This window comes from Cricetulus griseus (assembly GCF_003668045.3).
Source record: "Cricetulus griseus strain 17A/GY chromosome 1 unlocalized genomic scaffold, alternate assembly CriGri-PICRH-1.0 chr1_1, whole genome shotgun sequence".
Lineage (NCBI taxonomy): Eukaryota > Metazoa > Chordata > Mammalia > Rodentia > Cricetidae > Cricetulus > Cricetulus griseus.
The window spans coordinates 44,537,969-44,563,125 of record NW_023276807.1 but is presented as its reverse complement, the minus strand read 5'-3'; the positions used below and the strand labels follow the sequence as shown (position 1 = coordinate 44,563,125).

Sequence of the window (25,157 nt, the reverse complement as noted above, 5' to 3'; positions counted from 1 at the left end):
TTTTAATAACCCACCAAGTCCAGTTAGTACTGCAAATTTATCTGTAGGGTCATCCACTGGATCACTGGAAGTGTTGCCAATGGAAACACCCTCAAAAACAGACCGATTCTTTCTCCCTCAGCAGCTATCAAATGCCAGTCACTCCAATTAAGGATCGAGGCCTGAAGAGCATCTCTCTCATCCATCTATGCCAGAGTTTGGCTGGCTTGATCTTGTGTAGGATAACTATGGCTGCTGTGGATTTCTGAGTTCTATAACCATGTCATATCTAAACGATAGCATGTCACTGCACTTTTCTCCATCCTCTCCCTCTTATGTTCTTGCTACCACCTCTTCCAGAACATACCCAGAGCCTTGGGACTTAGGAGACACTGTTGATAAAAATATCCTATTTAGGACTGAATACTCAGTTTCTTCTCAGCATTTTGACTAATTTTGCATCTTTGCAATGAATGCTGTCCACTAAAAAAGGAGCCTTTCTGACCAAGATAGACCATCCCATATCTATGGATATAAACAGAGATATTTAGAAGGCAATTTTACAATGACCATTTAGAAAAATAATAGTAGCAGGTTCAGTTCTAGGGCCTAAGACCTCCCTAGCCCTGGGATTTTGATCAGGATTATAGTACCAGGCATGAAATTCCCTCCTTTGGAGCCGGGCTCAAATACTGTCAGTATTGCACCAGTGGGCACATCTTGCCATTCCATCTGTATTGTGGTGTGCAGGATCCAGCACTGGGGAAGATCATTGGTGTCTTTCTCTCTCCACAATGTTCATAGCTCTGCCTGGCATTATGAAAGCTAATCAACAGAAAGGAAGTTTTCCCTGTTGGTTTGAGATTGATATCTATCTGGCCTACAATCATAGTGTGTAGTGTCTTCAGCAATGGTGTTATGGTGGGTGTAGGGTTTCTTTTTCTGTGATAAAGTGCCATGACCAAAAGCAACTTGGGGAGGGAAAGTTTTAATCTAGCCTTCGGTTGTAAACTATCATGAAGACAAGTTAGGGCAAGAACTTGGAGTCAGAAACTAAAGCCCAGACCATGGAGGAGTGCTATTTATGTTTCACAATACTGTCTCAGTTGGCCAGTGTTAATATGAAGTATATTAACCCTTACTAATTCTGCTATTCCCCTTGAAGAAACTTGAACTGGTCACTCACATTTATAATTGAAATTATTTCAGAGGCTGAGTCTGCAAGATTGCAAGTTTGAGGCCAGCTTGGGCATATTGTGAAATACTGTCTCAACAAAATAAAATCCAACAACAATCCCAGAATGCCCCAGAGACAACTTGTTAGTTACATATTAGTACCTTAACTTAGAAATCCAGATCTTTGATAGGAAAGATGCCTCATCAGGTAAAGATGCTTGCCACCAAGCCTAGTAACCTAAGTTCCATCCCTGTGATCCCCATCATGGGAGGAGAGAACAGAGCCCCCAAAGTTTTCTTTTGACCTCTACATGCTGACACAGCTACACATATACGTAATAAATACAATTTAAAATATAAAAAATTAAAAAGAAACCTAGCCCTTGACCATAATAATTTTAATTTGAGATTGATGGGTCTTTTTCTCCCTCTTTGTAAATATTATTTTGAAAATTATTTATTATTATATATATTAATTGTTCTCTCTCTCTCTCTCTCTCTCTCTCTCTCTCTCTCTCTCTCTCTCTCTCTCTCTCTCTGTGTGTGTGTGTGTGTGTGTGTGTGTGTGTTAGTGAATATTGGGTCAAAGTCTCCAGGTAGATGCAACTTGGCATGTGTGTGGTTAGGGGATAACTCCATATAGTTGGTTCTTTCCTTTCACCTTTATATGTGTTCCAAGATCAAATTCCAGTTCCCAGGCTAACCTAGTAAGTGCCTTTAGGCTGAGCCATGTTTCTGGTCTCCATGTCTTTAAAAAATAATTTTAGATTTTAATTTACATATATGAGTGTTTTGTTGGCATGTTTGTATGTGCATCACATGGCTGGTGTCCTTGGAGGTCAGAAGAGGGCATTGGATTCCCTGGAATTGGAGTTATGGATGGTTATGAGTCACTGTGTTGATGCTGGGAACCAAACCCAGGTCTTCTGGAAGAGCAACAAATGTTCTTAACCACTGAGCCATCTCTCTAGTCCTCCACTCTTTTAAAGAATATTACTCATTCTTGAACCCCAACACCAATTCCCCTCTCCTACTCTTTCTCCAAATGCATCCTTCTTCATGTTCTCTTCTTTTTTAAAACAGCTCACTGTTTTGGTCATTTTTCTATTGCTGTGCTAAAACACAATGACTTAAGGCAACTTATAGAAGGAAGGGTTTATTTGGGCTTACGATTCTAGAGGGACAAGAGTCTATTGTGGGAAAGCAGCAGACATAGCAGCTTGATTAAGAAGCTAAGAGTTTATTTTACATCTTGAGCTATAAGCAGAGGACAGCATAAACTCAAATGGTGTTCATCTTTAAACTCTCAAGAACCTGCATTCAGTGACATACCATCAGTACCACAGTTCCTAAGCTTACATACAAACAGTGCCATTAACTGGGGATCAAGTACCAAATGCCTGAGATTATGGGGACATCTCATTCAAACCAGCACACTCAACACTGACTGAATACAGTTAGTACTGGCTTTGTTAATGTAGATATGGGACCAACCACTGGAGTAAGAGCAACCTACCAGTGACTACTCCCTACCTCCAGAAAAGTTCCTCCCCCTTTCCCAGCAACTACCAACTATCCGTACCTGAGCATGACCCTAATAGGTCTTATTAAAAAAAAAAAAAAAAAAAGGAGTCAGATATTGGGGTAAAAGCTGAAAGATCAGAAAAGCAGAGGAGCAGCCACAGTCCCTCCTTACCTCTCTGAATCCTCTGACTGAAAAGGGCAGGGATCCTGTCTACATGGCCTGGCATTATCAGTTAACTATGGTTAACTAGTGGCTAGCTCCACCCTCTGATCTCCAGGCAAGCTTTATTTGTCAGAACAGAAAAAAAATCACAGCATATAGCTCCTCAGCTTAAGTGGAGCATCATGAGTCCCTTATCCCATCCATTATGGATAGGTGGCTTGGCTTGATTTTATGTACAACATATACAGGAAACTATAGTTGTTCTGAGTTATTAAGTGAAGATGTCATGTCCAAAAGACAGCATTCCACAGTGGTCCTTCCTGATCTCTAGCTCTTACAGTGTCTTAGCCTTGTTTTCTACAATATTTCCTGGGCCTTTCTTCGAGACTTAACATAAGATGTCCCATTTAGTGCTAAGCAGCTAACAGTTACTTTCGTAGAACTTTGACCAACTATGAGTCTCTGCATTAACCTGTGCCTACTGCAAAAAGAAGCTTAACTGATTAGAGCAGCATAAATCTGTGGCAATAATCATAATATTTAGAAGACGGTTTGAGAGCATGTTCTTTAGGAAACATTGGTAGTAGGTTCCCATGTAGGGTCTGTGATCTTCTAGCAGGCTTCGAGTCCAATCAGAAAATCAGTTACCCCTTAACAGTCATGTCACACTGTTTTACCAGTGACTTCACAAATTGGTATTGCAGCATGCAGGGGCTACCACTAGGTGGGGATGATGGCTTTCCTTCCTCACTGGCCTACATAGCATCTTTAAGCACTATAAAAGCCAGAAGGGAGGATGTTTTCAAGTCATTCAATCTTTTTTTTTTTTTTTTTTTTTTTTTTTTTTTTTGTTATGCCTTACATCCATCATGTGTAGTGTCTTTAGTAAAAGAAATCTTACCTACTTATGAGAGACAAATATTTTCCCTCTTCATTAGAGTTTCTGTTGCTGTGGTAAAATACATGAGAAGGGAAGGTTTATTTCAGCTTAAAGCTCCACATCATAGCCCATACTTTTTTTTTTTAACTTGAGAGCAATTTGTGTTAATCAAATGACCATATATATGGTACTCATCATTTTCCACAGTACTTTAGCTAGACATTCCTTTTTGTGGACCTATTTTGTAATATGACAAACAGTAATAAACTAGCTTTTAAGAGAACTCTTCCCAGTAAGTGTCATGCAGAATTGATAATTGTAACTAGGCTTCTTTCTGAAAAACTGGTAAAGAAATCAGAAACTTAATTTTTAGGTAAAGAAATCCTGACTTAAAGGTTTGAAACCACAGAGGATATTACAAAGACAGCATAATATTTGGGGAGCTTATTTGATATTAGCAGAGCAGCTGCTTTGATCTAGTAGTAAAGGTTGTTCTCTCTCTTATCTAGAATTACAAGGGTAAAATCAAAGCTCTAGTCTTAAAGAAAGCTATGGCAGAAGAGATGCCTGCAACCATCCTTCTCGGCCCTTCTTATCTGAGGAGTTGTGATCTTATGCCTCCTGGAGATACTAATAGGCAGAGACACTAGTGAACAGCTATGTGGTGATCCTTTCTACCTGCCCATAAGTAAGCATTAGCTTTTGCAGCTGAGAATGGAGAAGATAGTCTTTGTTTTATATTGCCAGCTAGAATATGGCTTTTCCAGAGGAAAAAAAAAGTGTCTGCTCTATACTCTTAGAATGTCACCATTAAAGCAAACCAGCATTTGTGTTTAGCCTTAGGTTAAAATTCGTAATTGGGCCAGTGGATGTAACAGTGCTTATAAAAAGAAAACTAGCAACCAGGGTAGAGTTCATAGAAGCAGACTACCAGAACAAGCAAAATCTAGTAAAAGAATTTTTTGAAGGAAACACAGTTGAACAAAATAACAAGGGCATATAAGCAGATTGAATATAATATATAAATTCTTTAAGACTAGAGAAATGGTTTTATTAAACTCAATATTGTTTATTAAATCAAATTACCAATTTTTTACCAAATCAAAGAAAGAATTCTGTCATTTTATAGACTAAAAAGTAGTAGGTGATAGAATCAATTAGACTTATTTTAGAGGCTTAAGAGAAAATTTTTGATAGAGTTTTAAAGTAAAAGGCAAGAAGCAATATTTAACACACAATGAAGTGATAAAGGATTTGACAATAGTACAGTTCAGAACAGCCAACTTTTGTCCATCCAGGAAGGAATGGGACACTGCGTATACATTGATGTGCAGGATGATCAAATTCCTGAATGTCAAAGATGAGTAAAAATGTATGTTTCTAGAGAAAAGAATTAAGTTTTTTTGTTTGTTTGTTTGTTTTTTGTTTTTTTGTTTTTTTACAAAAGGAGCCTGATGTCAAACAATCTCATATTCTGTAAAAGAAAGATGAATAATATATAATAATACATGAATAGAGGCAAATCCCTATAGTTCTAGCATTTGGGAGGCCAAGGAGGACTTCCATCTTTAAAGCCATCCAGACCCATGTCCAGTATATTAAAACAATCCAAGCAAACAAACAAACAAACAAACAAAAAAGGGGGTGCAAGTTACTGTAGGTTGGGACTGCAATTTAAGAATCCTGTATTCAGCTAAGTGAGCTGACTTATTCTATCTGAAGCAAACCATGGAAACAACATATGGTTCATAATAGAGTTTTAAGGAAAGATAAGAAGACAGTACACTAGCTAGGCATGGTTGCATAAACCTGCAATCCCAGTACTGGGGAGACTGAGTCAAGAACATTGCTGTGAATCTGACGAGTATCTGAGATACAAAGTGAGCACCAGGCCAGATCATGTCCCAAATAACCAAAAAGAGACAGACGGGGATGGGGAGAGGAGGAAATAAGAAAAACATGCACACTTTTTTGGTGTTTGTTTGTTTTGTTTTTTGAGACAAGGTTTCTATGTGTATTCCTGGAACTCAATATGTAGACTAGGCTGGCCTCTAACTCAGAAACCTGCTTGCCTTTGCCTTCCAAGTGCTAGTATTAAAGGTGTGTGCCACCACCACTGCTTAGCTATGAGGTATACTCACAAACACATACACACAAACCAATCTCAGTGTATAATTCAGAGGTAAAGTGGTTCATGCAGGAGGTTTGCTACAAGCTCAAGGGCAGATTAAACTATTAGAGCAAAACCATGTATCAAAGAAAAAGTCAATAAAGTATTAGCAACTGCTAATATATCAAAAGAATATTAGTCAATTGACTTTATAATTAATTTCATAAACATTTTCATGAGTTGTTACCAGAAAATCTATAAATCAAAAGGAAAAAATCAAAAGGAACAAAATCATATTCATAGTGTTAGGTTAGATTTGAAGTCATTCCTAATGAAACAAAACAAAAACAGTTAAGGACAATCAAGCCATTAGCCTGTGCCTATTGTACCATAGAATGGAAACACTTCACAGACATTTCTGTCCAAATGAGAAACTAAAGAGGGAGCTTCTTTTTAGCTTTTTTTTTTTTTTTTTGAAACTTAGGATCAGAAATAATTGTAATACTATTAGAAAAGAGAAATATGTGTTTCTATTAGTTTTTTTTTTTTTGGTATATTAGATAGTTCCTAAAGATACTGGAAAATAACTAATGTTAACAAGGTAAACTGAATAAGTGGGTAGTTTTCTTTGCTAACAAGAAAAATAGTAGGTTTATAAAAAGCTATATATTTTGGATAATATAAAAAAGATTAAGTATAAAAACATAGTTAATTCTGAGATGAAAATGTATAAAATTAAATACAAATCTTCTCCAAATTAAGTGCATTTAATTTTAGTATATTTTGCATTGCCTTGGTTATTTTTTGTTGTTGTTTTTGGTTTATTGAGACAGGGTTTCTCTGTGTAGCTTTGGAGCCTATCCTGGCACTCGCTCTAGAGACCAGGCTGGCCTCAAACTCACAGAGATCCGCCTGCCTCTGCCTCCCGAGTGCTGGGATTAAAGGCGTGCGCCACCAGCACCCGGCTGGCCTTGGGTTGTTTTTGAAACTGAACAACAGAAAGGCTTTCAGCATATATGGAAAGATAAATACCTAAGAATAGTCAAGAAAAGAAGCTAATTGAGGCTTGCTTACCAAATTATTAAACATACTGGATAATTTCTGTGACCAAAAGAACAAAACTGACTTTGGAATAGAAACTAACACTGTCAAAAATAAGACACAATGAAATATGAGGGTTAATATACTGATCAATGTAACTTATTTATCTATTTGTTTATTTGGGATTCTTTTAATTTATTTATTTATTTTTATTTTATTAGTTCTAGTTAGGGAACAAGCTTATTTCAAGTCCCTTCTCCCTCTCCCTCCCCTCACCCCCAACCCTCCTCCCCACCCCCAGCCCACCCCCCCCATCCACCCACCACTCCCCAGGCAGGGTATTTGGGATTCTTTAAGACAGAGTTTCTCTATGTAACTTTGTACACCAGACTGGCCTTGAACTCACAGAGATCCAACTGCCTCTGCCTCCCTAGTGCTGGGATTAGAGGCATGCACCACCATCGCCTTGCTAATATAACTAATTTTAATTCAGTGGGAAGAGGCTAGATATAACCATCTATCCATACAGAATAAAAGAAATTGAGTTGTACCATATAACACAATGAGTATGAAATTTAAGGACTTTAGAAAGAAAATTTACTCAGTAGAGTGTTTCTATTTTGTATTTCATAACATTGAAAACATGATAACTTGGTAGAGAATTCAGATCTTATGAGATTTCCCTTAATTGTTGAGGGTGTTACAATGAATATCAGATGTCAAATGAACTATTAGAATAGATTTTTGTTATTCTGTCCTTCTAAAGGTTATTCTGAAGATATTCAAAGGCATTATTTTGTATTCCATTTATATCAGGCCATTATAGCACTCTAATTTGAGTTACTTGTACTATTTTACTATGGAAATCAGTTTCCCTTTCAGTAAAGTTAGTTGCAATTGATAACAGCTGTCACTTTTTTTACCCGAGGGTATGAAAGTGCCAGTGTGTCTAGCACATGTGAACCTTGCAAAAGTAGGAACAGACATTCAGCCCAGACTGAAGAGCCTGTTCAAGCAAAATTATTCAGCAGAAAGAATCATGATCAGCTGGAAAAAATAATAAAATATAGTAGGTCTGCAGAAATATCTTCAGGTATGTTCCTCTTTTTTGTTTATTTTAATCCAAGGAATTCACCTTAAATTTGAAAAGCTATCCTAAAGCAAGTTTTAATAAAAGGCTTCCACAGATTTCTATGTGAAAGGTTTTAATCATAGAGAAATGTAAACTGGAAATAGTTTTTGTTGCTGTGATTTCTTTCATGTTCCTAACACATTAAAAATTCTTTTAAAACAAATAATTGATAGTAATACGGAATTCCTGATGGAAACTCTGAAAAATCTTACCTAAATAGGATTTGATATGAAATCTCATTATTACCCTTCTTAAAACATTTGCTGCAGCCGGGCGGTGGTGGCACACGCCTTTAATCCCAGCACTCGGGAGGCAGAGGCAAGCGGATCTCTGGGAGTTTGAGACCAGCCTGGTCTACAAGAGCTAGTACCAGGACAGCCTCCAAAGCCACAGAGAAACCCTGTCTCAAAAAACAAAACAAAACAAAAAAACAAAACAAAAAGAAAACAGAAAACAAAAACTTTTGCTGCATCATGCCTGTGCTGAAGCATGCCTCCCTTACTCTAACAGATGTAGCCATCAAGGAAGTGGTTGCTTCTTGTCTTTGTGTATTCTCACACTCCTCTTCCTTAAACTCTTCCCTTTTACTGTACTGAATTAGAGCATTTCCTTATGTTATTGCTCAGCTCACCAGTCATCAGCTGTTAACTCTTCCACATCACATCCACCCCTTTTTGCCTGGATCTGCCCCCGCTCTTAAGCTCCTTTCGTTCTTAAATGAAATATAATTCTGGAATCCTGAAATTGTATCTGAGTCTAAGGTTGGCCAGCTGTCCCTTTCATTTCCATTCTTGCCTGCATAAACCTTTTCCATTATCTGCGTCACAGAATATGAAATGATTTTAGGTGTTTGTGTCACCCTTTTCAGTGCTTGGTAGCAAAAAACTACTTTTTATAGTGTTACACTAAATGTTGGTATACTACGTGATAGGTGGTATGCTCACAGTACATGTTCATTGAATAGAGTAATGACTGTCACCATTTTACTTTGTCAGCACCAATATTTTACTGGTTATAGAGGATAGGAACATCTCAAATGCATAGAGAGAGGGAGTCGGTAAATACAGATTCATTGTCTCCTTTGATGAAAATGATATTAGCTACCAATCGTATCATACTTTATTATCTACAAATTTTTGTTTTAGGGAATTTTTATACATGTCATTTCAGCCTCTTAAAAAATGTTGTTTCATTTTTTAATTGTGGAATCACAAGGAAGGTACCTGTTTTCTTCTAGTACTTTTGAGAGGCTGACAATGTGAAATTGTAGTTTCTTGTAAAATTAGGAAACGGTGCCCTTAACTTAGTATCTGAATTCTTTGGAATTCACTCTAAGGGAGCAGAAGTGAAAAAAAAAAAAATTAGGGCTTAGTATTGGCTGAACAGTCTAATTCTAGCTATGTATGAATAAAAATGTAAGGGAAAACAAGGATAGAAGAAACTATATCAAAATATTTGTAGTATTTTTTATGAACTATAAACTCATCTATGTTTTTGGGATAAGAATAAGAAACTTCACATTTGCTTGTATTTTGAAATGGTTTTCTCAAGCTCATATTGCTAGGAGTTAGTAGTCCTGAACTTTTAGTACAGGATTCTTTTGGAAAAAAATAACAATTCTATTGTACTAGATCCAGCAACATTTTTAAATTTCATCTCCTTTCACTATATTTTTATCCAGCAGTAGTATTGTCAAAGAGTTGGGTGGGAATGAAGAAAGGCCACAAAATTGAATGGCTTGGTAAAAACTTAGTATTATTATTTCCATTGAAAGCTAGTATTCCAGATCTTATTGTTTTCATACTATATATATATATAATATATATATATATATATATATATATAGTTCAGGCATGGTTGCACATGCCATTCATCCCAGTACTCAGAGGGCAGAGAGAGGCATATCTGTGTGAGATGGAGGCCAGTTTTGTCCACATATTGAGTTGTCTACCAGCACAATATCATAACATAGGGGCACATAGTAACAACCTGTCTCAAAATTACTGAATTTTTGGTGAATTAAATAGTTTGAGTGTAAAAATATGCTACTCATTAATATTCTAAAAGGCATATTTTTCATTTACTGTGACCATAAATGTCTCTACATTGTTTATTGATGCTTGCTGTGACTTGGCCTATAACATGATAATTAGAGAACAGCATTTATTGCTATTATTGGATTATGCTTTCCTCTTATCCCACGGGAATTATAGGAGTGTCAGGGTGTTTTCATACTCCCTTCCCTTGGGGGGGAAAAAAAAGTGACAGTACTTCACTATGGCTGCCATCATTAGTCACAGCACCTTTAGTTTATAGCAAAGTTTCTTTAATGAGATTATGTACCATTTTTAAATAAAAATTTATGTTTATAGATGTTTCATTTGCCTGTATGTTTATGTACCACATATGCCTGAGGAAGTGAGACGAGGGCATTTGATCACTGGGACTGTAGCTATAGGTGGTTGTGAACTACCATGTGAGTGTTGAGAATTGAACATGGGTCCTCTGGAAGAGCACCTAGTACTTTATCTTAACCCCTCTCTCCAGGCCATCTAATGAGAATAATATTTCCAAATATAGCATAAACAATTCCTTGCAATAACATGTCACTGTAGGCACATTTTTAATTAATTATTTTTTCATTTGCTTATTATAAATGTTATCTTTACAAAACATACACATTCTATGTTCATCCTATGTTTATCCTACAGCACATGCTAAAATGCTAGAGCAATCTAGCAAATCTAATAGAAATGCATATGATGAAGTATCAGGTAACACTATGCTTAGTTCTGGTGTCCACGTTTCTTACCTTTCTTTGTTGAACTTAAAATCCTTATATTATCCTGAATTTTTTGTTTGGTTGGTTTTGTTTTATGAGTCAAGGTCTCTGTACAGAGCCTTGGCTGGCTGTCTTGGAGCTTTCTGTGTAGACCAGAACTTGAGAACCACCTGCCTCTGCTTCCTGAGTGCTGGCATTAAAAGCATGTGCTACCAGACCCAACTTGTTTTTTTGTGGTTTAGTTTTATGTGTGTGGGTGCTTGGCCTACGTATATGTCTGAATTGAATCTTAGTCCTCCTAGAAGAGCAGTAAGTACTCTACTGTTGAGCCATCTTTCCAACCCTTGAATTTCTTTTCTTTTTTGGAAAACATAGTGTATGTATGTTACTAAACTTACAAAGATTAGAAAAAAATTCGTATTCTGAAGTCTTTCATTTATAATTTACTGTTGATAAAACTGGCTACCTTTCTTGTTTTGTTAACATAAAACCTAGCCAATACATCTGTAAAAGTAATAGAAACTTTTTGTGATAGTATTTGAAAGCTATTTGTTTCATATACCTCAAATTTGAAAAGCATAAATTTTTAAGTAGATATGGGTGTTTTTATATCATAGCTATTTTTTGCTACCTGTCAATATCTGAAAAACAGCAAAAAACAAACAAAACGATCTATGATACGCATAGACTATAATAAGTAAAGATCATAGAAATTTAGAAATGTTCCAAGATGCTGTTTTGATTCCAAAATACATATTTGTATTAGATATGGTTTTATACGAGTTAGAATTACAAAAGTATTGTACCTCCTACTGTAGCCGTAATGAGAGGGATTTTTTTTATTTAATATGATTCATGATTTACAATTATAAAAACATTTTAGCTCCTTCTGCAGCAATATATGAATGGAAAGTAAAGTCCTATTTGAATCCTTAGGGGGTCTCTAAAGACAGTTAAACAAAGGCAAGGGAGTTGGCTGAGCTGTTAAAGGTTCAGTTCATAACCAAAATGTCAAGCAAAACAAGGACTGGACCTGACAAAGCTGGATTTACAGTAGTACAATCAGGATTAGGTTGACAGAGATTAAGGAGTTTTCTAGCATTAATTTTAGTTTAGAAGGAAAGTCTAATATGAAATCTAAACTTCCTAACTGAATAAAACAAGAGATAAAGTTTGTAATTAAATCAGAATATTTTGTTGTAGAATAATAATTTTATTAAGCCACTAATACACTACTTTCTTAGAGCTCCAAAACATTTTAAAAATTAAACTAGCTGAGTGGTTGTGGTGAATGCCTTTAATCCCAGCATTCCGAAGGCAGAGGCAGGTGGAACACTGTGAGTTTGAGGCTAGCCTGGTTTACAAAGCTACACTGGGAAACCATGCCTTGAAAAAAAAAAATTAAACTATGATTAAGTTGCCATATGTAGGTTGAAAGTTTACATAGCAAATAGTACCTCCTGGTCTGGATTTTTTTTTTTTTCCTTTTAGCGGAGATTTCTTGATTTTATTCCTACTTTAGTTAATGTTACTTTTATTTTAATATGTTGCATATGGACATTTTCAAACTATTAAGATAACTTTAACATATCACCTTTTAAAATGTGTAACTGTCTTATTGAAAGGTAGGATAGACTGTATGCCTTTTACTCATTTGATATTTGTTGAAATTAAGACCTGGTTCATGCAACTTAACTAATTAGTGCAAAGCTTATTTTTTGTTTTCACTGGAGTACATTCTGCATTATCTTATCCCTATTCTACAAAAATGCATACATCTTTATGTTCTTTGCATGCTTTTTAAGGAATGACATATTGAAACATTAATTTTTTCATAGAATCATTATTTTTTGAAGAAAAAAAGTATTTAACAGATACTTGCAGTTCTATTGTTGTAAATGATTACAGAATCACTTGGGAATGGGCTGCTTTTATTTTTGTTGTGTTTCTGTTTCTAGAGAGAACATAACATTTCCTATTTGTACCCTGAGAAAAATTTAGGGCTAAGCATATATGGTTCAAAGGTAGTGTCTGAGAAGCTCTGGGACTGGTTTCCATCACTACACACATACAAAAAGAGTATGACTTTAAAAGTGTTGTCAACATTTTATGGGGCAGTATTATGGGGTATTATTTTAGTTAAGTAATACAATGATGTTTGTACAACAGGCAACTATAGTTTGGGCACCTTTCGCTCTGATTTGAACCAGTTATATAAATATGACATTGTAGTGAAATTGACCAGCTATGGCATAATTGTACATTGTTAAGATACAGTGTAATTTTTCTCAACATTAATAAATAGATTTCCTTTTTTGTTAAGAAGTTCATATTACCAAAAGAAACCAAAATTATTTTAATTTAGCTATTGCATTCAAGTGCTTATAGATTTCAGTGATTAGTCCCATGAAGTACATAAAATTTTAATTTGGGTTTGGCTTAGTTTTCAGACCATGTTTTGGCTACATAGCCCAAGTTGCTAGATTTTTTTTTCCTTTTTTTTTTTCTTTTTTAAATTTAAATTAGAAACAAGCTTGTTTTACTCATCAATCCCAGTTCCCTCTCCCTTTCCTCCTCCCCTGCCTCCCCACCAGTCCCCTATCCCATTCCCTTTCTGCTCCCCAGGGAGGGTGAGGCCTTCCATGGGGATCTTCAAAAATTTGTCATCATTTGGAGAAGGTCTTAGGCCCTCCCCCATGTGTCTAGGCTGAGAGAGTAGCCCTCTGTGTGGAATGGGCTCCCAAAGTTCATTTGTACACTAGGGATAAATACTGATCCACTACCAGAGGACCCATAGACTTCCCAGGCCTCCTAATTGACACCCACATTCAGGGGGTCTGAGTCGGTCCTATGCTGGTTTCCCCTTGTTCAGGTCAGCTGTTTCTGTCAGTCTCTCCAGCCTAGTCTTGACCCCTTTGCTCATCAGTCCTCTGCAACTGGATTCCAAAGTTCAGCTCAGTGTGGGTGTCTGCTTCTGCTTCCATCAGCTACTGGATGAAGTCTCTAGGATAGCATGTAAATCAGACATCAATCTCCCAATTAACTCAGGAGATCTTGTCCCTTTCCCCTTCTCTGGGGGACCGTGTTTGTCTTTCGTAGGGTTCTCCTTGTTTCCTAGCTTCTCTGGTGGTGTGGATTGTAGGCTGGTAATCCTTTGCTCTAGGTCTAAAATCCATATATGAGTGAGTACATACCATATTTGTCTTTTTGTGACTGGGTTACCTCACTCGGGATGGTTTTCTTCTAGTTCCATCCATTTGCCTTCGAATTTCAAGATTCCATTATTTTTTTCCACTGGGTAGTACTCCATTGTGTAAATGTACCACATTTTCTTTATCCATTCTTCAGTTGAGGGGCATCTAGGTTGCTTCCAGATTCTGGCTATTACAAATAATGCTGCTATGAACATGGTTGAACAGATGTCCTTGTTGTATGAATGTGTATCTTTTGGGTATATACCTAAGAGTGGAATTGTTGGATCCAAGCTGCTAATTTTAACTTGTGACCCTTTTTTATGTTTCACACTGCTGGGATTATATGTAGCTCTTCCACACCTGGTCAGTTTTTTAAATTGAGAGTATTATAATACTAAGTTTTAATTAGCGTGATTCTTTGTGGCATCAGATAATATAGCTACTCTTGAATTTAAATACTATTTACCTTGATATTTTAAGATTATTTTTTAAAGCCCTGAAATAGAATTGTGTTCAGTTAAAGCTTAGAAAGTGGTACAGATTAGTATGTATTATTATATTGTTATTTTCTTGATCTCTTTTTATCTTCCAGAAACTGGAAGTGATTTTTCCATGTTTGAAGCTTTACGGGATACTATTTATTCTGAAGTAGCTACATTAATTTCTCAAAATGAGTCTCGTCCACATTTTCTTATTGAACTTTTCCATGAGCTGCAGCTACTTAATACAGACTACTTGAGACAGAGGGCTTTATATGCATTGCAGGTATCTGGTACCTTATATTTTTCTAGCTGTTTACTCTATGCTTATGTATGGTTACTTTCTTAAGTGAGTCATATCCTTGCTTGCTATGTATTTAGATTTGTTTTCTGCTTTATTGCAGCATTTTATTTAAACTTCTTATATGACTTCAGTATGTTTTAGGTTATCTTTACATGCATTTTTCTTGTTCTTTATAAATATATAAATATAAGTATATAAATACAAAATATTGTATATATAGTATTTACCTCATTTAATCTATGAAAAGTACTTAATTTTTCTTCTATCTCCCTCTTTTAAGTATTTAACATAAATATTGAGTGAAGAAACATGTGTATATATGTATATATGTGTGTGTTATATATAAATGTCTTTATTTCCTTATTTAGGATATTGTATCCAGACATATTTCTGAAAGTGACGAAAAAGAAGGAGAAAATGTAAAGTCTGTGAATTCTGGTACTTGGGTAGCATCAAACTCAGAACTTACTCCAAGTGAAAGCCTTGCTACTACTGATGATGTAAGCCGATATGATATAATATGCTAAATGCGGACATACTTTCAATGTATAATAAACAAAAGTTGAAATTATTGTCAGATTGTAACTATAGCTAATATAGTTGATGTTGAACTTTTGAAAAATGATAGATTAAGAACTCTAGCTGTGGTGGCACATGCCTTTAATCTCAGCACTCAGAAGGCAGAGATAGGCACATCTCTGAGTTCAAGACTAGCTTGGTTTACAGAACTAGTTCCAGAACAGCCAGGACTGTTATACAGAGAAACCCTGTCTAGGAAACAAACAAACAAACAAACAAATAAAAAGCCTGCAATAGCCACACATATCTTTAATAGGTGTTAATAAGTCTTTGTTGTGTTCTTCAGAAGATTTATTAGGACAAATAGCAGTCAGATCACAGAAAAAGCTGAACAAAAGAAAATCATCCAGAAAAAAGTCTAATTTAATGTCTTCTACTTAGACAAATCTTTGAATAAAGTATAAAGGACATGGAAAATGATACTTTTATATGCTAGATACTTAGGTATGGCCTATTTACAGGTTCAGATGTTGATTATGGTTCTTGTATATCAAATACTATTTTTAAATCACGTAAACATCTAGGGATCTCTGAGTAAGAATAGAATAATTGATTAGTAGACATCTGCTTATAGGTAAAGGGTTAGAATAATATTGTTGTGATTTTTCTCATTATTGTAATGTTAAAAGTGTGTTCTGAAGATGGTATTTCTCCAAAAGGATGTTTTGACTCTTTTTTTAGATAATAATTTGCTTAGAAGCAATAGAGGATTTTCTCTTATTTTTTACTCTTAAACTCATGTTGAAGACAATGCCTCCTTAACTCACCTTTCCTACTTTTCTTCACTATGCTCTAAATCTTATGCTACTGTAAAACAAACTGTGTCTAAAAATTATATAGCTTATATTTTATTGTGCTTGTGCACATATAGTATATTTGTATTGTTGTAATGTGTATATTACATGTGTAATGTGTGTGTGTGTGTGTGTGTGGTATATGTGTTTGTGCACCTGTGTATGGAGGCAAGAAGTTGACATGGAGTGTCTTCCTTGATTGCTCTCTATATTATCTTTTGAGACAGCATGTCTCATTGAACCTGGTGCTTGCTGATTACTAGACATTGTGGTAACTTGGGAAAGACTCAGTCCCATAGTTTTCATTTTTATGTTAAATATAAGTTAGGAAATGAGTACTTGGTACTTTGGTAAATTATTACAATTAACTGAAAAAGATATGTTCCTTTTTGCAGGAAATGAAAATGATACAACTGTCTATATATTTATGTATTCAATCATCTGGGAAAGGGGAAGAAATTACTAGATTATAGTAAGGATTATTGGGAAAGACTTATGTCAAGTGATAGAAATCGTATGGATAACAGATGATGGTGATTCACTATATAGGATGCAAAAGGACCTTGACTGATGGAAATTGTCTTTATATATGTGATATGTATCTTACTTTTTGGAGAGAAAGTCTCACTGTATAGACCTAGAACTTCTTATATAGACCTGGCTGGTAAACTCCCAGATATCCGTCTGCCTTTGTTTCCTAAGTGCTGTGACTAAAACCATGTCAAGCTAATGGTTTTTATCTTTAGAGAAGCTGATTATATAAAGTGTATTAATTTGTCCAAACTCATCAAACTATACACTTAAAATGGGTACATTATTGTATGTTAATTGTACCAAATAAAGTCATCTTATAAAATTATGAATGTCATATTCTTCAGATATAAGACAAGAGATATATATAGTAAGGATCTATAGATAATAGTGTCTATGAGAATGTAAAGATAATTTAAAATGCTATCAATTTAATAGTTTTTAATGAGAGTTGGCTTTCTTATTTTTGTTTAGCAAGTGAGTTCTACAAAATTTCTTAATATTTTAATGTCTTTTATGGCTCTTTAATAACTTGGGTTATATTGTGGTCTTGTCTGGGTAGAATAATCATGCAACTTCTTAGTATCCTTTTAGATGTATAGTTTTATGGAAACAACAGCTTCTGTGTTAGGTCTTTAATATTTATGAAATGATACATGGTTTTAAGGAAGTAACAGTTTCTGTTAGGTCTTTTATATTTATGAAATGCTTTAGATGTAATACATAGTGATTTTTTTGTTTATTTAACTTAGGAAACTTTTGAGAAGAACTTTGAAAGAGAAACACAAAAAATAAGTGAACAAAACGATGCTGATAATGTGAGTGTCATGTCTGTATCTTCCAACTTTGAGCCTTTTGCAACAGATGATCTAGGTAAGCAGAGCTTTCTTAATAATCTTGCATATGACTTTAAGATGATCTCTTGGCAGTCTTTGAGTTGTTGAATAAGGACATAACTAGGATGAACACAAAAATAATTCATCAGTCTTTTACCATGACTTGTTTATTCCTTAACCTGGGGCAAATCATCCACTCTCTCTATATATATAGCTTATGCAAATGCTGATGAAGTAGGTCCCATGTCTAATTCCATATCTTCTTGGGAAAAACGTAGAACCTTCAAATATGAATAATAGAAGTTGTTTTTTTTGTTTGTTTGTTTGTTTTTTGTGGAACTTTAGTTTTCCTTAAGGAGAAAGATCATCTACTTAGTTATTGGTTTCTTCATGGTTTCTTCAAACATATTTTCAATCCCTTTACTTAACTGGTTTTGCAATCTGAGGCAAGCTACTTATGTGCTGTCATTCCTAGGGTCATTTAAGGATTAGACAAATAACTGATGATGATGTACATGAAGTGCCTCATTAATACAGTAAATGGAAATTCTTTCAAAGCTAATTCTGGGCTGGAGAGATGGCTCAGCAGTTAAGAGCATCAGGTGGAGAGGCAGGAGTGATGAGCAAAGGGGTCAAGACCAGGCTGGAGAAACCCACAGAAACAGCTGACCTGAACAAGGGGGAGCTCATGGGCCCCAGACTGATAGCTGGGAAACCAGCATAGGACCAACCCAGACCCCTTGAATGTGGGTGTCCATTAGGAGGCCTGGGCAGTCTATGGGGCCTCTGGTAGTAGATCAGTATTTATCCCTAGTGTACAAATGGACTTTGGGAGCCCATTCCACATAGAAGGATACTCTCTCAACCTAGATACATGGGGGCGGGCCTAGACCTGCTCCAAATGATGTGACAGACTTTGATGATACCCATGGAAGGCCTCACCCTCCCTGGGGAGCAGAAAGGGGATGAGATAGGGGGTTGGTAGAGGCAGGGGAGGGAGAGGGGATTAGGATTGACGTGTAAAACAAGCTTGTTTCTAATTTAAATTAAAAAATTGTATAAAAAAGAAAGAAAAGAAAAAAGGAAGAAAGAAAGAAGAAAGAAAGGAAGAAGAAAGAAAGAAAGAAAGAAAGAAAGAAAGAAAGAAAGAAAGAAGAAAGCAAGCAAGCATCAGGTGGCTCATTACTGCCTGTAATTCTAGCTCCCAAGGGACCAACATCTTTTCATGGCCTCAGTGGGCTACCCTTGGCATTCATGTACACATGCACACACACACACACACACACACACACACACACACACACACACACACACTCAGAGACATTTTTAAAAACGCTAATTTTCCTTCCTTGTGTTCAGATTTTTATATTTTTGAGAGTATGGGAAAAGATTTGCTTTTACATATTCTAGGAATATTTCTGTTCCAAATTCAGGTAACACTGTGATTCACTTGGATCAAGCATTAGCCAGAATGAGAGAATATGAACGCATGAAGACTGAGACTGAAAGTAACTCAAATATGAGATGTACTTGCAGGGTTATTGAGGATGAAGATGGTGCTGCTGCCACTACCACAGTCAGTAATTTAGAAGGTGTGTTTTTAGAGTGATCAGAAGTAATAATCAGAGTTGCATATGAAAACTCTAAAGCTAGCTGGGCATAGCTATTATCTCAGGACACAAAAGGCTGTATCAGGAGGATTATAGTTTAAGTCTAGTTTTGGCTACATTGCAATTTCAGGACCAGTTTGAACTATATACTTGCCACTCTGTGTTTAAAAAAAAAGTTGAAGCCCTTTTTAATACTAGTGGTTTTGTTACTGCTTTCTTTTAATTATAAGGACTGCTAAAACTACTTGCTTTTCCCTTTGTATTATTTTAACACTAAATTATCATAACATTCTATAAAATGTTATATAAATGTGTATATATCTATGTATATAATGTCATTGATTTTGGCTGATATATCATTTTTCTTAAAAAGTAGAAACTCCCATTATTGAGAATCACATTTCGCCACAATCTGTAAGTGATGTTTCTGCTGTCCCGTGTCCTAGAATTGATACTCAACAACTGGACCGCCAAATTAAAGCAATTATGAAAGAAGTCATTCCCTTTTTGAAGGTAAACAGCTCATGTAATTACTAATGGTAACTATATGATACTTAATTGTAAATAGTGCTGTTAATATTAACAGGGCAAAGAAAAAATTGTGCAAGTGGAATATGGCTGGGTGTAGTGTTTGTTGCACAGTATTCTAACACTCAGGAGGCATAGACAGCAGGTCTCTGAGTTTGAGGTATACATGGTGAGTTCTAGGCCAGTTATAGAAATGAATTGCTTTCTGAAATTGCATCCTATGTCTTCATCTAAAATAAGAATTTTAAAATTGCACTCTGTTTTCATCTAAAGTAAAAATTTTAGAAGTTGGAAATTTTAAAAATTGGAAATGAAAACATAATTTGCATTTTACCCAGATACAAAAAACTATAAAATGCGTTGTCATCTGGCTCATTTTAAAGTTTTATTCCCATTTTTCTTTTTAAATAGTTTTTTTTCCACATAGTATATTTTGATCATTGTTTATGCTCCTCATGTCCTCCCAGATCCTCACCACCTGTCTAACTCCATGCATTCTTTTTTTTTCTCTTTAGAAAACAGGCAAATAAACAAACCAGAATAGAACAAAACAAACAGAAAACAAACAAGAGGCGCACACACACACACACACACACACACACACACACCATAAAAATAGGAAAACAGAATATCTAAGCAAAAAACCAGTAAGGTTAAAAAAAAATTACCGAAGTGTTATGCTGGATACACTTGGTCTGTAATGCCATTTGACTCAGATGTGTCTAGTTTTTGTGAAAATGATGAGACTTTGGTAAGAGTAGGATATTGAAGTTGCCTGCTATTTTGGGTTTAATTGGCATCTGTGTATTTGGTAGTGTGTTATTAGTAGGGTTCACCTGTCTTTGAAGAGCTGCCTCAGTGGTTAAGAGAATTTGCTGCTCTTATTGAGGACCCAAGTTGGGTTCCTAGCACTAACATGTTTCACAAGTATCTGTAAGTGCAATTCCAGGGGGTCTTCTGCCATCTCCTGGCCTCAGACAATGGGAACAAGTGTGGTACATGGACATACACTCAGGCCCCCACACATACACATACAATTTTAAAGAAGAAGAGTCAGAAAGGGTAAAGCGTGAGGAGTCCTTCCAGATGTTAGAATAATGTTTTAAGTGGTTTTTTTTGTTTTTTGTTTTTTTGCTAAATGATTACAGTGCTGGGAAAGTGATATTTTAGTTGATGATATTTATTTTGTTGATGATATTTTAATGTTAGATAACTTTTTTTTTTCCAAGACAGTTTCTCTGTGGCTTTGGAGGCTGTCCTGGTACTAGCTCTTGTAGACCAGGCTGGTCTCGAACACACTGAGATCCGCCTGCCTCTGCCTCCCGAGTGCTGGGATTAAAGGCGTGTGCCACCACTGCCCGGCAGATAACTTTTTAATATGTTGACTTGTCAGAAAGCAAGCATGGTGGTATGCATCTGTAATTCAGTAGTCAGGAGGCTGAAGCAAGAGAGAATCAAGAGTGAAAGGCAGCTTGAGCTACCTAGTGAGACACTATCTTAAGACATACAAATAACACCATAGTCACGTACTGTCTTTGGCCCCTTGCAGAAAGGAACTGCCTTGGCACATGAACTTATTTATTTATATTTTATGTACTTAGGTCAACCTTTGGTATCATATAGTTTGGCCACCTCATGTTTAGTGGGAGAGTGGAATTTGACCTGGAGAAAGGATAACAAGACCTGCTTAAGTGAATTAATTGCAGAAAAGGAAAGAGAACCTTGAGATTACTTGTTACATGTTTACTCTAGACTGACCTCAAGAAGCTAACCAGACTTAGGTTGATTTCATAATTGACATATAGTTTTGTGGTTTTTTTTTTTTTTTAAGACAGAGTTTTGGTATATAGCCCAGGTTAGCCTAGAACTTAAAACAGTCCTGCCTCCCCTCAATGTGCTAGAATCACAAGTATACCACCACACTTGGTTGTCTCTCATGAAGTTCCTAAGGTACAGTTAAGAGACTTGCCCTAAGTGGCATTTAAAACAAGTTAGGAAGACATCTATATCTAGAGGCATTTTTAGTTATTGGTAAGGGTACAATTGTTGCTGGTGGAGTTCCTAGAAGCTGTAACACTATGAAAGGAAGGCACTATGACCACAGCAGCTCTTACAAGAAAAAGCATTTAATTGAGGGATGTCTTACAATTTCAGAGGGATAGTCAAGTAGCATGATGGTAGAGAGCTTGATGGCAGGCATGGCAAGTGTGGTGCTGGAGTTGTTGAGAGCCCTGATCGACAGGCAGAGAGAGATTGGGCCTGGCATGGGCTTTTGAAACCTGAAAGCCCTATCCCCAGTAATGCTGTCCTCCAACAAGGCCTAAACCTTCCAATCCTGTCAAAGGGGCTCACTCCCTGGTGACTAAGATTCAATTAATGAGTCTCTGGAAGCCATTCTTATTTAAACCACCATAGATATAGAGAGGAAATTAGGTAGAAGGTAGATAAGATTGTAAACATGGTTGAAATTATGAACTATATAAATAAGACAGGCAAATTGAAGGCAAATAATTCTTAGTACAGAAGGGAAGTGATGGAAAGTATTGGAACAGGAAGTTTCTTTTATTAGTCATTTTCTGGTATGTGGGCTAAAATTGCTAAACCTTTCACTGTGTATACTATAGAGACTGGCCACTCTTAGGGATCTTTCAAATGTCTCTCTGGAAAATAAGAAACTATGCAAGAGAAACTAATTTCAAATTGTGTAGATTATTATTTTTTAGATAATAGGTGAGTTTCTATCCTAACCTACTAGGATTTTCCTTAGGAGCATATGGATGAAGTGTGTTCTTCTCAACTTCTCACTTCAGTAAGACGTATGGTTTTGACCCTTACCCAACAAAATGATGAGAGCAAAGAGTTTGTCAAGTTCTTTCATAAACAACTAGGAAGTATATTACAGGTAAGAGTTTATTTTTTATGTTCCCTCTATAACTATTTGTTAGGTTTCTTTTGTCATTTTCTGATATTACACAACTTATCCAAGAATCCATCCTAATACTCATTTTGGATGGCATTTTAATATTATCTCTACTTAGTTAAAAATTAGAAAAATACCTTCTGTATTTTTATTTATCATGGCTATCTCCAAGGCCTATCCTAACTCCAATAATATATTATTGATTTGAAGGCGATGGAGAGGTAGCTCAGGTTAAGAGCACTTCCTGCTCTTCCAGAAGACCTGGGTTTGGTTCTCAGCACCCATATCAGGTGGCTCATAACTGCCTGTGACTCCAGTTCTAGGGATTTAGGAATTAGCCACTCAAATCTAGTTTTGGTTTTTGGTTTTTTGGTGTTTTGTTTTTTGGCATCTTTACACATTTGGCATACCCACATAGATACATACACATACACATGAATAAAAAATTTTTAAAACTGGTTTGATATTCTACCAATAAGAGTAGTTCAAAACTGAAATGCTTTAGAAAGCATGCTCTGGTTTAATTTTAAATAACCTGGTAAATTTTAGAAGCTAGAAACCAGCCTCTAAACTTTATTTTTTAAATTTATTTGTTTTTATTTTATGTGCATTGGTGTTTTGCCATGGGTGTTGGGTCCCCTGGAACTGGAATTACAGACAGTTGTGAGCTGCCATGTGGGTGCTGGGAATTGAATCCAGGTCCTCTAGAAGATCAGTCAGTACTCTTAACCACTGAGCCATATCTCCAGCCCCTCTAAACTTCTTAAAGCATAATTAACTTTTCTTTTTAACCATTAGTATGTGTTCAGTATCTGGCATTTCACTCTCTATCGGTTCTATTTGGAGCCTTTAAGTGCCTCTCTTTTAGATATTCATAAAATAGATGAAGGTTATAGGTTACTGTGAACTATGGTCATGCCACTATGACAAAACAGAACTTAACAATGAGCCTTCTATTTGTTTTATACCTATTATCTGGCTTCCTTTATTTCCTTCCCTCCCACACTGCCTAGCCTCTAGTAATCACTTTCTAATGCTCAGATAAACTGCAACTTTAAGTTATATTGAGTCTCTGGTTCTTAGCTAGAAAAGATTTTTGTGTTCCAGGAGACATTTGACAGTATCTGTAGATGTTTTGTTTCATATAGCTGATAAAGTAGGAGAGAGATAAGAAGGAAAAAAGGAGAAAGAGATATACTAGACAAAGGCATGGCATGCTGCTAAACCTAAATGATGTTTATGGAAACAATTTTCTTGTGCTAAATGTCAGTAATGCCCAGGTTGAAATATTCTTTGGTAAGTAAGTACTCTTTACTCTCTATAACAAAAATTGTTTCCATTATGATCACCTGAATATTATCACATTGAGATAGTTCAGTGATGGGTGTTGTTACTCTAAATTAACTAGTACATTTTTCTTTCATCTTAATGTGAAGTTTTCCTATGCAATTTTGTCTTGCTCTCTGTTGCAGAGGTTAAACTAATTTTTAGGTGTAGTACTATCACTTTGCTCCCATTAGCTAATTTAAAATCTTGGTTAGATACTAATTTTCTCCCTATAATTCTCCATTTTTTTAATATTAAGACTAAAACACAAATTCAGTAATAATCTCAAAATTGTTCTGATACTAATTTCCTCCCTATAATTCTCCATTTTTTTAATATTAAGACTAAAGCACAAATTCAGTAATAATCTCAAAATTGTTCTGACTCTAGCTTAATACATAATTTATTAGGTATATAATTCATCAATAATCTTGTACTTTGTAGAAATAGGATTTATTAGCATAAAATATATTATGAATAAGGTATTCTTATGGAAATACCTGAAGTTTTAAAAATATTTAAGATAGCTTACAGATAATGAATTTTTATAAATTTAACCAGTTAGCTTATTCCTAGAAAAAAGAAATAGCTATTTTAGAGTATAGTTAAAAGAGAAATTATTTAAAAATCGTATTTTTAATCAATGTCTGTGCAGCCCTTCCTTCCCTCTCTCTGTCTCCACTTTCTTTTGTGACCTAGACCTTAAAGTAGTGACTTCTAATTTTCCCTTCTGAAATCTGTTCAGAAGTTTCGTTACGAATCTTTAACATACATGCTATTTCTGTGAGTGTATAGACAGTGTTCCTGTGTTGGGTTCTTTGGGGCAGTAGGGAATGTGACACAACATTGTAGTTTACCTTTTCTCTAAGTAGCATAGACCATCTTTTTGCAAGGAAGAAAAGGGGAAGTCCTTTCTGTGAAGTAGCACAGTCACTTATTTGATGATGCTGTATTTCAATTTGAGTAGAGCTAATGCTTACTTATACTGAAGAAAATTTAAATGAGAATGACTAGTTGGCTAATTTAAAGGAAAAACTAACAATGTTTGGCACCATGTAGAGCAGGAAGACAGTTTATCCTCACATAGTATTTAATCATTTATTACTCTAGTAGATACATGTACTCTCTGGGAACTTTTGAGAGATTAAGAGTCTGTTTTACTCGTTTGTGCCCAAGAATGATCAGAAAGTACTATATTTATATATTCTTTTCCTCCCCTTGTGTATACTCTAAGTGGGGCTAGCAAGATGCCTGCTTTGTAATAGAATA

At 35.6% G+C, this 25,157-nt stretch overlaps 1 protein-coding gene across 19 annotated transcripts in view; it reads left to right on the top strand.

The window, feature by feature from the left end:
- Positions 1-25,157, top strand: part of Pcm1 (pericentriolar material 1) — an 85,471-nt gene that overhangs the window by 46,538 nt on the left and 13,776 nt on the right. For 9 of the 19 annotated variants that reach the window (XM_027391176.2, XM_027391174.2, XM_027391172.2 and 6 more), the window contains 7 exons: positions 7,802-7,966; positions 14,574-14,746; positions 15,133-15,264; positions 17,421-17,541; positions 18,938-19,096; positions 19,488-19,627; positions 22,410-22,544. In XM_027391176.2, the coding sequence (XP_027246977.1) occupies positions 7,802-7,966; positions 14,574-14,746; positions 15,133-15,264; positions 17,421-17,541; positions 18,938-19,096; positions 19,488-19,627; positions 22,410-22,544 (1,025 nt within the window). The remainder of the gene's footprint in view (positions 1-7,801; positions 7,967-14,573; positions 14,747-15,132; positions 15,265-17,420; positions 17,542-18,937; positions 19,097-19,487; positions 19,628-22,409; positions 22,545-25,157) is intronic. The other 10 variants (XM_027391173.2, XM_027391183.2, XM_027391186.2 and 7 more) reach the window with 5 other exon arrangements.